A 15,069-nucleotide genomic window follows, 5' to 3' on the forward strand; every position below is an offset into this window, starting at 1 on the left:
GCATGAACGGTTGAACATTCTCATGAACGACTCAGAATGTGGAGACAATCAAATATCAACTTGTTTGGATGGCAAATCTATATTTCGAGGTTTTGCAAACGGAATGACCAGAATAGTATACTCCCATCCTATGGTGTTGGGTACAACAATAGGTGTACGGTCTTGTAACACCTTCACATACTTAAGTTTAGAAGATCGCTACATCGAACATAAGTTAAGAAGATCATTAATCCGTTAGCAGGAGAGTTACGGAAGTATTCCAGATATCGGGGAAAGTCTCTCTGTTTAACTCCTGCCGTGGAGTGGAAAACTGTAGTCGCCTGGTTTTGATTATGAGGGAAACTCGATAAAGCCAACTCGAAGCCAGTTTAGGACTTAAGCCCCTGCATCGCTACAAGCTCGTTAACCACTGTACTAATAAAATGGAAGTGTCATAGACCATTTTTAGTTGATAAGGGGGAAAGGTAGTTCCCCAGAATACATTCTAATTGTTTGTTTTTATATGGCAATTTGAGTTCTCAGTATATGCGGGAACATATCAGATATAAATGCGCTGGCCTTGTTAAAAACTGTACCATAATTTGAGACTGTTTTCAACTTTCAGTTTTATATTTATCATATGTGAGTTTTGTATCATTTTTTTTTTTTTGGTTTGTTGTAAGTGAATTAAATCGAAAACAAAATCCGTTGTAATTTTACAATAAATTTAATTTTAAAAACAAAATATAGCCCCCCCCAACATATACCAGCGAAATTTTGATAAGTGCTTTTTGCTTGCCATATGTTTGCAGAAATCAATGTGCAATTGTTAGAACCGAACGTTCTATATCTCGATGAAAAGCCGCCAAAAATTGTTAAAAACATAAAGGCGCCTAAAAGGGGAGATCGTTCTAAAAAGATGGCAAAGAAAAAGGACATTTCGAAGAAAACTAAAATAAAAAAAATTAAAAAACTAAAAGCTCACAACTGTGTGATCATAAAAAAGGAGGAGTTACCCATAAGTGGTTATGAAACAAGAGCTCAAAGTCGAAACACCACACTGTCGTCGATCGATGATCCTTTGTGCACACCAGAAAAGGAAATAAAAATGGAAAACTTGGATCACAAACTGGAGCAAGAGGAACAGGACGGCACAAATCATCGAGATTCCGATGTGAAATCAATAAACCCTCATGTTTTCGATGTGGACGAAATTAAATATAGTGAGAATGAGGACACAAGCGAAGGCAAATGCGAAACAAAACAAGAGCAGGATGACGACATAATGTCTCAAGAAGAATTTTTGGATGATGATGACAATGGCGAGGAAGAGGAAGAGGAGGAGGGGGACACTGATAAGGATGAAGCTATGGATTCTGATGATGACTACGAGGATGAACCTTTGATTTTGCTAACCCGCAATAGGGGAAGACCTCGCAAAGATGTGGGCCGAAATAGATTGCCGCGTTTGGAGCAATGCCGGGAAAAATGTAAACAACAATGTCCCACCAAATTTACCGAGGAACAACGACGATCAATGTGTGACCTGTACTGGTCGTTGTCGGAAGATGAAAGACTTCAATATATACGCAAACGTATTAAGGCCCGTTGTGTGCGTTTGCAGCGTAAACGCATAACGAATCGTGGTGGCAATTGTTGCTACTATCTCGATGGCCCCAGTGAGGCCGATGAATGTGGCGACAGTCCAAATTTAATTAGAGTTTGTCGCAAATTTTTTGAAACCACCCTATGCCTAAGGGATCATGCCATTAAGAAAGCTTTGGAGGGCTATGAGCCAGAATCGGAAATTGAAGTGGTCAAACCTTTGCTTGATCAACAAAAGGAGAACATCAAAAAGACTGTAGAAAAAGCGGATGCGGTTGAGCAATTTTTGGATCCTGAAACCGGAGATTTGATAACCATAGATCCAAAGGCAAAGAAGGCCAAGAAACCTTCCTCAGAGGAGCCCAAGAAGAAACGTGTACGCCGCAAACCGGGCGATCCCCTGCCAGAACATAATCCCAAGCCCATAAAATGTCAACAACGCTGCATTCACAAATGCCATACGAAATTCACCGAGGAGGAGCGCAAACAAATCTGCGATATTTTCTGGTCTATGGACTACAAACGTAGAAAAGACTATATATTGGCGCGTATAGAAACCAAAGAAATAGAATCAGTTACAACGCCCGAATTTCGCAAGTCAAATAGACCTCCTCGTGCGTATCATACACGATTCTATTTGGGATCTGGTTTACAAGGCGAAAACAAAAGAGTCTGCAAACATTTTATGATGTCCACTTTGTCCATATCACGCATGTTCATAACAAATGCCATCGATTTTGCGGATAAAAAAACTGGCTGCTACACGGGAGCAGACCGGAGAGGTGGCCACAATACGGCCACAACGAAGCTCAAGCCCGAATACAAGAAACTGATACAAGATCACATCTCCTCATTTCCCACCTGGATACCGAATAAGAAAAGTAAAACCCGCTATCTGCATCATACGCTCAATATAAAGCGCATGTATTTGGAGTACAAGGATATGTGCAATGCAGAACAAATGGAAATCATGTCGATTAGTTTCTATTATAAATCCTTCCATGAAGATTTCACTTTATCCTTTCTCACACATCCCGAACCGAAAAGAAGAGGTGGTTTGACCAACACAAATCCCAATATATCACACTACACTGGCCTGGAGCCAGGTGGTGTTTGGTTAGATCCCAAAGGCGAGAAACTCGATCTAAGTCTACATAATCCTGCCGAAAGTTTCATAAGTTACCCGCGTTTACAGCCATCACATACACTAACGACACCACCACCACCGCCACCACCTGCTACCATAATAACAGACACATCGACGGGAGACTCTATAAGCAATACCGCTCCCTCGACAACACAATCGCAGACGCAAGCAACGGCAGTAGTGGGCCAACCTTCAACGTCTTCATTTAACTTCAATCAGTCTTTAGGTTATGCCCATATACTAGATCCTACTACACTCAATACCAGTTTTATATGTCCACCCACTGCGGTACGACACGAGTTTAATCCTAATTTGTATGATAGTAATTTACCACACGCACATGCCGCCTCCACGCCTTCGTTATTTCGAAGGCTCTAAATATCATTAAGTATTTTTATCGTTTAAATAAATCTTGTCAACATACAAATAAAAAATTGTTTTATTTGAATTTCAAGTGTGAGTCTTTCTTGAAGTAGTAGCTCGGCTGAGAAGGTTGTTATTTACACGAGAAAAAAAATTGTACATTCTTCTAAACAGGCATTCAAGTCGAATTTTGTTTAAAATTAAAAAAAAAAAACATGAAAGAAAAAAAGCCAAAAATGTATGCTTCTAGGTACCGAGGAGAGGTAATTGAGATATCGGTTTATATGGGAGCTATATTAGGTTAAAGACCGATTTGTACCGTACTTGGTATAGTTGTTGGCAGTCGTAACAGAACACTACGTGCAAAGTTTTAGCTAAATCGGACAAAAATTGCGGCTCAAGAGTTCAATTTGGAAGATCGGTTTATATGAGGTTATAGACCGATTCGGATAAGACTCGTCATCATGATCGTTGAAAGTCGTAAGAGAACACTACGTGCAAAATTTTAGCCAACCCGGACAAAAATGAGGACTTCTCGGGGCTCAATATATCAATTCGAGAGATCAGTTCATATGGAAGCTATGCCAGGTTATACTCGTATCGGGAGATCAGTTTATGTCAGATTATAGACCGAGTTGGACCATACTTAAAACGATAGTTGGAAGCCACAACAGAACATTACATGTTTAGCCCAATGCAACTTCTAGGGGTCCAAGATGTCAAATCGGGAGACCTATTTATATGGAAGCTATATTAGGTTATACGCCGATTTGCACCACACTAAAAGGATTGTTGGAAGTTGTAACTGAACACTATGTGCGAAATTTCAGCCCAAGTGCAAGGGACCTTGGTTTGGAGGTGTCTGTTAAAGGATAAAATATACCGCGTATGGCACTGTAGTTTAATATAGTAGTGAGGAGGATTGAAAGTTTGGGGGGCAGAACAGGGTCCCACTAAGCTATGTTCCATCTAGTCTCCAAAAATTCCGCAGCACTGACCAAGTCCATCAGAGACTTAGTCCAGTTCAGCTCGTCGCTTAAAAGCCTTCCCTTTGACCCGCAGATGCTTTTGCAACTCTCAACAGGACTCGGCCATCAACGAATAGAGGCCAGAGCCGCCAGTGCTGTTGCGTAACTTTTCATAAAGATTGTCACAGTCCGACTGGGTAAGTTCGTCTATCCTACCAAAATACCCTAATATTGGGTTGCCCAAATAGTAATTGCGAATTTTTTAAAAGAAAGTAAATGCATTTTAAATAAAACTTAGAATGAACTTTAATCAAATATACCCTTTTTACACTTCTTTTTTTCTAAAGCAAGCTAAAAGTAACAGCTGATAACTGACAGAAGAAAGAATGCAATTACAGAGTCACAAGCTGTGAAAAAATTTGTCAACGCCGACTATATGAAAAATCCGCAATTACTTTTTGGGCAACCGAATAATTCCATAGCACGGGACACATCCATTTGTGACCTAGTCGTGTCCAGCTAGTCTGCAACACCATTTCCCGTCAATATCTAATGGCCCGGGTACCAGCACAGCTTGACACCCATCCCCATGATTCATAGATGCTCCTTGCATCTCATCACGCGTCGACCTCACAATAACTGGGATTAGAGCATTTATTGACATGTGAAAAGTTTGCCCCTGTTCCTTAATGGAATGTTCATGGCCAAATATGCAAAAATTTGGCACATCGTATTATTGCCATAATTCATAAGTGCTCGTTACATCTCCCAACAAGCACGACCTTACAAAAAGTGAGTTTAGCACTTCCAGCACCAACTGCTTATCCCTTTAAATCGTTACAGTGCCACCGCATCTATCCTACCAAAATACTCCTTGCCTATCAAAATACTCCTTGTTCCTTGGATCTCAACACCCGTCGACCTCACAATAACTGAGATTAGATCATTCATTTATATGTAAGAAGTTTGCTCCTGTTCCTTAATGGAATGTTCATGGGCAAATTTGCAAAAATTTTGGCACATCGGATCATTGCCATAATTCGTAAATGCTCGTTGTGTCTCCCTAAAAGCACAACCTTACACAAAGTGAGTTTAGCACTTCCAGCGCTAACTGCTTATCCCTATAAATCGTTACAGTGCCACCGCATCTATCCGTGTGCGCTCAATATGCTAATATTTGTAGCTTTGTTCGATATTCGTCAAAGCTGGGTCCAACTGATAGGCAGTCTCATTTCCTGGCAAACCTTGATAGCCCGGCATAGCCTTCTAATGATCCGTAGTGCTCCTAGCTTCTATGAACAAGTTTCAATCTTACACGAACCGAGTTCAGAGCCTTCTACGTCAACTGATAGTCTGACAGATTAAAGTCACTCCTTGTTATCGTGTCCGGAGACAGCAAGATTCCGAAGATTTCCCCGAGCTCGAAGTCACCTGTTTCTAAATCAGTACAGTTGACGATGCCATTTATGATGACTCACCGCAGCGGTGTTATTGTCTTGTTTGATTGATTGTTTCTGATTTTTCCGAAGTGTTGTCCATAGTGTTTTCCAGATATTTGTCGGATGAGATTTTAAGACCAAAAAAAGAAAGAAAACAGACAAATCAAACGAAGGGCACGTCGCATGTGGTGTAGGTACAAATGCAAATGCAAATTTGCCCATGAACATTCCATTAAAAAAAGGGGCAAACTTTTCACAAATCAATGAGTGCTGCCCGATTCAGTTTTAAGCTCAATGATAATCTCCTTTTTATAGCCGAATCCGAACGGCGTGCCACGGAGCGTCACTTCTTTGGGGAGAAGTTTTTACATGGCAAATTACCTCATAAATGTTGCCAGCATTAGGAGGGGATAACCAGCGCTGACAAATTTTCTGATCTACCTGTCAAGATTCGAACCCAGGCTTTCAGAGTCATAGGCGGACATGCTAACCTCTGCGCCAAAACAGCACTGGCAGCATCAGCCGATAACTGATCTAAGGGCAGAGAACAAATAAGTTCGGTAAAATTGTGTTTGTTTGTTGCCCTTGGCATTGTTGGATAAGTTGGATTGAATAAGGGATGTAAGATTTTATTTGTTTTCTATTGTGCTTATGAATCAAGTTGTCTTAAAGAGCCCTGTTCAAACTCAGATGTGTGCATTGCAACCTACTTTAGTTGGTTTGGAATGTAAAGCTGATGAAGATTCATTGCGAATCAAAAATCGCGATACAGATAGTCGGTCAAATGCTTTTACAGACTTTGCTGTGCTATTCTTTGAATAGAAGGCATGGAACGAAATGGTCTATAGCCGGACAATATCCTGCAAGAAAAAAATAAAATTAAAATTATACAATTAAAAAACAAGTAAAAGCTTGCTATAAGTTCGGCTCGGCCGAATCTTTGGAACCCACCACCATGGATTCTGCTAAAAATGTATACAAACTAAATTTAGTTGAAGGGCATAATTTTATTCTACAAACCAAACTTCTTCCTTCTAGAAACAGAACTAGAATAGTCGATAGTCCAAACTTCTAGGAACAGAACTAGGATAGTCGAGAGACAGGCTTATATGGGAGCTATATCAGGTTATAGACTGATTTGAACCGTACTTGGCACAGTTGTTGGAATTCGCTGCAGAACACTGCATGCAAAATTTCAGCCAAATCGGACAAACATTGGGGTTTGTAAGGGCTCAAGAAGTCAAATCGGGAGATCGGTTTATATGGGAGTTATATCAGTTTTAAATCGGTCTGTAACCTGATATAGCTCCTATATAAACCAATCTCCCGATTGTACTTGGCACAGTGGTTGGAAGTAATAACAAAACACTATGTGCAAAACTGTAGCTAGATTGGACAAAAATTGCGGGTTGTAAGGGTTCAAGAAGTCAAATCGCTATACCAAGTTATAGACTGATTTGGACCGTACTTAGCACAGTTGTTGGAAGTCAAATCAAAACACTATGTGCAAAATTGTAGCTAAACTGGACAAAAATTGCGGGTTGTAAGGGCTCAAGAAGTCAAACCGGGCCATTGGTTTATATGGGAGCTATATCAGGTTATATACCGATTTGGACCGTACATAACACGATTGTTGGAAGTCATAAGTGAACACCATGTGCAAAATTTCAGCCAAATCGGACTAAATTTGTGGTTTTCCGGGGCTCACAAATCACAAGTCAAATCGGGAGGTCGGTTCATATGGGAGCTATATCAGGTTAAATACCTATTTGGACGGTACTTGGTACAGTTGTTGGAACAAGAACACTATGTACAAAATTTCAGTAAAATCGGATTTGTGGTTTCCAGGGGCTGAAGAAGTCAAATCGGGAGGTCGGTTCATATGGGAGCTATATCAGGTTAAATACCGATTTGGACCGTACTTGGCACAGTTGTTGGAAGTCTTAAAAGAACACTTTGTGCAAAATTTCAGTCAAATCGGATTTGTGGTTTCCAGGGACTCAAGAAGTCAAATCGGGAGATCGGTTTATATGGGAGCTATGTGAGGTGAGGCTATTAAAAGGAGGCTTTTTATCATTGAGCTTAAATTTGAATCGGACTGTACTCATTGATATGTGAGAAGTTTGCCCCTGTTCCTTAGTAGAATATTCATGGGCAAAATTTGCATTTGTATATCAGGTTATAGACTTATTTGAACCATACTTGGCACAGTTGTTGAAAGTCATAACGGAACTCCACATACAAAATTTCAGCCAAATCGATTGAAAATTGCGGCTTTCAGGAGCTCAAGAAATCTAATCGAGAGATCGGTTTATATGGGAGCTATATCCAAATCCAAACCGATAAGGCCCATATGCAATCTCTAACGACCTATCTGTGCAAAATTTCAAGCGGCCAGATTTACGCGTTCGACCACTATCGTGATTTCGACAGGCGGACGGACGAATGGACGTGGCTAGAAAGAATCAGAATATCGAGGTGTTACAAACGGAATGACTTGGTTAGTAAACCCCCATCCTATTGTGGTGGGTATTAAAAATAAAAATTAAATTAAAAACAACAATTAAAAATTTTTTAATATATTTTAAGTAAAGTATGGGTTGCCCAAAAAGTAATTGCGGATTTTTTAAAAGAAAGTAAATGCATTTTTAATAAAACTTAGAATGAACTTTAATCAAATATACTTTTTTTACACTTTTTTCTAAAGCAAGCTAAAAGTAACAGCTGATAACTGACAGAAGAAAGAATGCAATTACAGAGTCACAAGCTGTGAAAAAATTTATCAACGCCGACTATATGAAAACTCCGCAATTACTTTTTGGGCAACCCAATAATATATACAAGTAAAAAAATTAAAAAAAATAATAATGAATAAAACTAAATAAATTAAAAATGAATAATATACAAAACTATAAAAATTAAAAAAGAATAATAAATTTAATTTTCATTTCATTTATTAGCAAATTTTGCAATCTAAAGCTAGGTAAGGCCTATATACTGAGATTACAATAAAACTACTCTTCATCGATTTTAGTTTATGTAGAAAAAAAAGCTTTACAGTAAAAAACTACTCCTGAGAAACTAAAAAAAAATAAATACAAATTAAAAAAACAGCAAAACAATTAAAAAAAATAAAAAAAATTAAAAAAAAATTAAAAAAAAATTAAAAAAAAAAATTAAAAAAAAATTTAAAAAAATTAAAAAAAAATAAATTAAAAAAAAAATTAAAAAAAAATAAATTAAAATAAATTAAAAAAAATTAAAAAAAAATTAAAAAAAAATTAAAAAAAAAATTAAAAAAAAAATAAAAAAATTAAAAAAAAAACAAATTTAAAAAAATTAAAAGAAATTAGAAATAATTTTGGTTTCTGAGACCACTTTGAGGTCAGGAGCTACAATTTTAATGTAATCTAAAAAAAATCACTATAATTTTTCTAAAGACAATATATCAATAGAAAAAATTCGTTAATATTTTTTAATTTTAAATATGTATGTTCAATTTTTGATGAAATTTTCTTTAAACATAATATTTCGATATCAATGCATCGAAATAATTTCTCAAAAAACTTTTTGGGAGACAGCAAATAGTTCCATTATACAGCACAAGCAATTGAAATGATGTTGAGGTGTAATAAGGAAGAGGCTCTCTCCTCAATATTTACGATTTTGTTCTATTGTTATTAACGGTACAGCTAACAAAAGGCTACACTTTTTCACTAAAGCCCCTTTCAAGACACATATCTTAACACAAATTTAGCCTAGCCCCTCAACCATGAATACCTGCGAGATTTTGATAAGAGATTTTTGCTTGCGATATGTTTGCAGAAACCGATATTCAATTATTAGAACCCAATGTTCTATATCTCGATGAAAAACCACCCAAGATTGTGAAAAATCAAAAATTAGCGAAGAAAAGAAGAGGAGAAATTTCCAAGAAAAAAATGAAGACCACGAAAAAATCTCTTGCCACCAGAGCCACAACGGGGAAGTCGAAGCATAAGTTGACCATTAAAAAGGAAATGCAATCAAATTCTAACAAATATGCAGCTAGAAACCGAAATAGGTACTCCTCAACGGTGTTGGGTGAGGATCCTCTATATACACCAGAAAAGGATATTAAAATGGAAATGGATCCAGATCAAAAAGCCAGCTGTGTTGATGAATTTGATTGTAATTTAGGAAAATGGGAGGATCCGGCTGAAGATATTAAATATATGGGAGTTGGCGATTCGGAAGAACAGCAAGATAAAGAATACTACTCAGCTGCTGATGATGAGGGAGCTGAAGTTGACCATGATATCAAAAGTGAGCAAGATTATTACTTTGAAGATGATTATGAAGATGATGAACCTCTTATACGACTGGCCAGGAAAAAGGGTAGGCCCCGTAAATATCATACCAAATATGAGGATACCAATAAAATGCCGGGCTTGGCCGAATGTCGTAACATATGCAAGCAGAAATGTACTCAAAAATTTACCGAAGAACAACGTAATGCCATGTGTGATGAGTTTTGGTCCTTGGCGGAGGAGGACAAGGTTGCCTTCATACGCAAACATACCAAAACAAAGCGCTACAAGCGACTCAAACGCAATAAGACCAAAAGTAGGGGTAACAATTATTGCTACTATTTGGACGAACTCAATAAACCAAATGAAGAAAATGAGGAGGAACAGAAACAATGCGGCAATGAGTTGATATGCAAAGATGGTGGCACCAATTTGACCAGAGTTTGTCGCAAATATTTTGAATCAACTTTGTGTTTAACAAACTATACAATAAAAAAGGCTTTGGATGGCTATACACCCGAAGTGGAAATGGATAACAAGTATGTTGGCAAAAACTCATTACAGACAAATGATGTGGATGGCAAAGTTGGTGAAACCAAAGATACAACTGAAACTGAAGCCATAGAACAATATCTAGATCCAGAGACGGGGGATTTGATAACAATCGATCACAAAGCAGAGAAGTCTAAGTGCCCAGCAAATGCAGAAACAATCAGAATAGCCACTCCTAAGAAAAAACGAGTAAGACCGAAGCCTGGGGATCCATTGCCCGAACACAATCCCAAAGCCATCAAATGTGCTGAACGCTGCATTCATAAATGTCATACAAAATTCACAGAGGGGGAGAGAAAACAAATTTGCGATGTCTTCTGGTCCATGGACTACAATCGTCGAAAAGATTTCATATTAGCTCGTATAGAGACCCGAGAGGTGGAAACTGAACGGGCGCCTGAATTTCGCAAATCGAATAGACCACCTCGTGCCTATCATACGCGTTTCTATTTGCGTTCGGGTAAAAATGGAGAAAATATACGAGTTTGCAAGCATTTCATGATGGCCACACTATCGATTACCCGCAATTTCATTACAAATGCCATTGAGTTTGCTGATAAGAATACCGGCTGCTATACGGGCGCTGATAGGCGTGGGCAAAACTCAACACCACGCAGAATAAGTCCGGATCGCATGAAATTCATAAAAGATCAAATTGCCTCATACCCCACATGGATACCCAATAAGAAGAGTAAAACACGTTATTTGCATCACAAGTTGAGCATAAAACGCATGTTCTCCGAATATAAAGAGATGTGTATGGCCCAACAGCAGAAATATGTCTCCACCCATATCTACTACAAGACATTCCATGATGATTTTCGTTTATCATTTCTTTGTAATCCAGAGCCTAAACGAGGAGGAGGTTTTCTCAAGGCCAATCCCAATGTTTCACATTACACCGGCGAAGAACCCGGCGGAATTTGGTTGAATCCTTATGGCGAGAAATTAGATTTAAGTCTATACAATCCTGCGCAAAGTTTTCTGAATATCAAACAAACAACATCTTCACCATTGCCTTACACATCGATGGCATTAGCAGAGAGGCCGGCAGCAAATTCATCAGTTAATGATGATGGTTGTGATACAAAAATGTTTGCGCCAACTTTAGTTCAACCACAAATAACAATAACAACTATGCCAACGTCGACAACTACAACAACTTCAACTATTAGTTTTAATCAACCCCTTAACTATGTGCATATAATAGAACCACCAGCCTTAAGTTCGAACTTTTTGTGTCAACCCGTTGTAGCGGCACATGAGTTTAACGTTAATATATACGATAACAGTTTACCACAGGCCCATGAAGCCTCATCTACATCAACTTCATTGTTTAGAAGGTCATAGTTATTTTTATTAATAAATAAGCAAAACCAAAACGCATATACACAACACATTTTATTTAAAAATGTAATAGGAAACCCACTTTTACATAATGAATGAACTATGGTCAAACATTGAATGTGACAAACAAAAAATTTTTAAATGTGAAACGTTTTTAAAAATGTTAAATTATGTCTTTCAAGAAAATATTGTTGTAGCTTTGTGTTTAGAGAAAAATTCACTGAAATTTTGTATTTATATAGAATTTCATTGAAATGTTGTCTTTAGAAAAAAGTCACTTAGACGTTTTCGTCCATAGTAATTCCACAAGAACAGGCGAAGAAAGATGCCTTCTAGTTCCCGCCTTTGACCATCCAACTCGCTTTAAAACCCCAACAACTTGCAAATGTTCATATCCGCCAAATGAGAATCACAAGTGCAACTCCTTATGCCTATCAGTGCAGGACTCACACACACAGTAGATGTTCTATAGACGCATTTTCCTCAACCTCGTTACAGCTTCTGCAGAAATCGTAACTTGCAACCTTCAGTCTGTCTGTCAGCATGTTTTCCGATCAGACGGTCACCTGTCATAACAATGACTGAGACGTCTGTTGCAGCCAGCAACTGCGACAGACCTTTTTAAGCCTAGATTAGACCAGAATTCTGCTCTCAATGGCACATAAGAATTTGAACTTCACGCATAGACTGGTTGGTGGCGCTTGTGAATAAAGATAAATGAGAATTACCTAAGAAACTGTCGCAAGCAGAGTTCTGCTCTCAATGGAATGCAGTTTGCGTCGTTTGCTTTTTCTAAATATGCATTATTTTTTTTCCAAGAAGGAAAATATGACAGTCGTAGCTTCTAATATGTGTATCTTTCTTTCTGTTAATTCTTTTCTTTTTGCTGGAAATTTTAATTTTTACGGCAGAGCTGCTTGCTTAGGAGAAAAATAAAATTATTACCAAAATGCGCTCAAAAGTTGGCAGCAAATGTCAAGCTTGGGGCGACATTTGCAAAATGTTGTCCTGTATAAGTGTAACATTTTTTTCAGAATCGAAATCACCTTGAGTAAGTCGAGCCGGTAGCTGAGTTGGTAGTGTATTTTGATTACTAGTGCAGGGGTCGTGGGTTCGATTCCCCCCCAGAAACCTTGGTCTGTCGCTACTGTGGTATCACAAGGGACTTAAAATTGTCTAAGTGAGTCTGTAAAGGATTGCCACTCTTACCTAACCTAAAAAGTCCAGTTTTCGCCAATGATTCACATTTAAGCAAAAAGACTCAAAGAAGTGTCAATTTCAAAAGGTCGCATAAATGTTATTTGACTCTAAAAAGGACGGAAATTCCGACTTTAGTCGCACAACGGTAACACGGGTCATTCGTTGCCTTTCGAGCCTGATCCTGAAGGCAGCCTACATATCACTAGAGGCATACCCACAGATTCCTGTTCCTCTGTAATATGTAAGATATTTCCTAGTTTCGCAAGCTCGTCTGCTGGGATATCTCTTTGACCCGGCACCCAGAATAAGTGAATTTTGAACTGTTCGGCCATCTTGTTGGGGATCTGCGGCAGTCGAGAGCGGTTTTTGAATTCAGAAATAAAATTCCTAAATATTGGGTTGCCCAAAAAGTAATTGCGGATTTTTCATATAGTCGGCGTTGACAATTTTTTTCACAGCTTGTGACTCTGTAGTTGCATTCTTTCTTCTGTCAGTTATCAGCTGTTAATTTTAGCTTGCTTTAGAAAAAAAGTGTAAAAAAAGTATATTTGATTAAAGTTCATTCTAAGTTTTATTAAAAATGCATTTACTTTCTTTTAAAAAGTCCGCAATTACTTTTTGGGCAACCCAATATTAAATGGCTGTCTGGCTATCTGAAAAGATATTTATGCCAATCCTCGTTAAGACATTATCGTGTGTATTCTGGATTTCACTTTTCCCTTTTTTTCACTTTTTTGCTTATTATCACGTTAAGAAAGTTTAAAATTTTCAGCATGAAATTTCTTAAATAAAACCACAAAAGGATCTTACAACAAATAATTAATTTGGACTAACAAATTAATTTGAGGGGAAGAGTGCAAATGATTCACAGAACACACCAGAATATCTGAGTCATTCCAACACTTCTTGAACTGCAAGGATCTCAGCTTTATACACACTACAGTGATCGGATAACTTCTCGATATAACCAGTTCTTGTTTGTTCAAAGTACACCGCAAAGCCCACCTGGTCGTCTAGTTTGGAACCATCCGTATGGAGGTCTATGTAACTTCTATTACCAGAGATATTTTTATTCCAATGGGTTTTAGCAGGAATAGTTTAACAGGATGTATCCTGTATCAAGGATAACATAGCGTCCGTAGCCGCCACATGAACAAAGAGAAAGCTCCCTAAAGTTTTGGTTACATTAGGAAAATGTTTGACTAAAATTGTCATATTTTTCTATGCCACAATCAGTTTTGGCCACTCAAGAAAATTATTTCCTACCAAAATTTAAGAAAAATCTCCAGGTTTAAGGGGTTGAAACCAGAAAAGAGCTTTTGCTACCCATTTTCACCGTTGCAATGAGATGCATGGACCCTAGAACATCTGAGTATGGACCAGATTTGACCGCATTTGTAGCCCTGTTTTTGATTGAATGCAGCAATTCTTACCCAGAATTTATGAAATTTGGAACAGATCCCTTGACCTCACCAGTTACAGTCAATATCAGAACTTTTACCTTTTTCCTGAAATTTTATTCAATGAGATCCCTTGCAACAGAATTTGGCCCTTCGACCATCCATGGTTTTATTCTGCACTCTAAACGAATACACAGAAACGACAAGAAGTGAAATAATTTTAAGCTATCCCCGGCTATTTATTTAGTGATTAAATTTGTTTTTATATGTTGGAAAAACCTACCAAAAATTAAGCTCAGCCTACCAACCTATCCAGAGAATAAAAGCCTACCAATTTTGGAAGGAACCTACCAAAAACGGCGACACTGGCCACAATCTGAAAATCAGCTGATTTCGGGCAAACAAAATTATTTGCGAGCAATGAAAAATCAGTTCAAGTTCAAGTTCTTTGTTTTACAGTACTTTTTAGGATAATGAATAGGAATTGCTATGCTATTGGGGCTTTATCAGATAATGGACCGACTCGGACCATACTTGGTTTGTATGGTGGTGACCATAGTAGAAGTCTTTGTGTAAAATTTCGGATAAATCGTATAAGAATTGCGCCCTATTGGTGGCTCGGGAGATCGGTTTATATGAGAGCTATGTCAGGCTATGGACAGGTTCAACCAAATTGGGAAAAAATTGGGGCCTCTAGAGCTTCAAGAATTATTATAGAGAGATCGGTTTATATGGGAGCTATATCAGGTAATGAGCCAATTTAGGCAATACTTGGCATAA

At 37.9% G+C, this 15,069-nt stretch overlaps 1 protein-coding gene across 5 annotated transcripts in view; it reads left to right on the forward strand.

Moving 5' to 3' along the window:
• Positions 1 to 15,069, forward strand: part of LOC106096050 (hsc70-interacting protein 1) — a 36,628-nt gene that overhangs the window by 6,332 nt on the left and 15,227 nt on the right. Inside the window, exon 3 of one of the 5 annotated variants that reach the window (XM_013263571.2) lies at positions 9,327 to 11,728. The exons of 3 other annotated variants lie outside the window; for them this stretch is intronic. In XM_013263571.2, coding sequence (XP_013119025.1) covers positions 9,327 to 11,692 — 2,366 coding nt within the window. In that variant the 3' untranslated portion in view covers positions 11,693 to 11,728. Of the gene's footprint in view, positions 1 to 791; positions 6,847 to 9,326; positions 11,729 to 15,069 lie in introns of those variants that run through there. One more of the 5 variants, XM_013263573.2, reaches the window with a different exon arrangement.

Source organism: Stomoxys calcitrans, chromosome 4 (assembly GCF_963082655.1).
Source record: "Stomoxys calcitrans chromosome 4, idStoCalc2.1, whole genome shotgun sequence".
In the NCBI taxonomy this organism is placed as follows: domain Eukaryota; kingdom Metazoa; phylum Arthropoda; class Insecta; order Diptera; family Muscidae; genus Stomoxys; species Stomoxys calcitrans.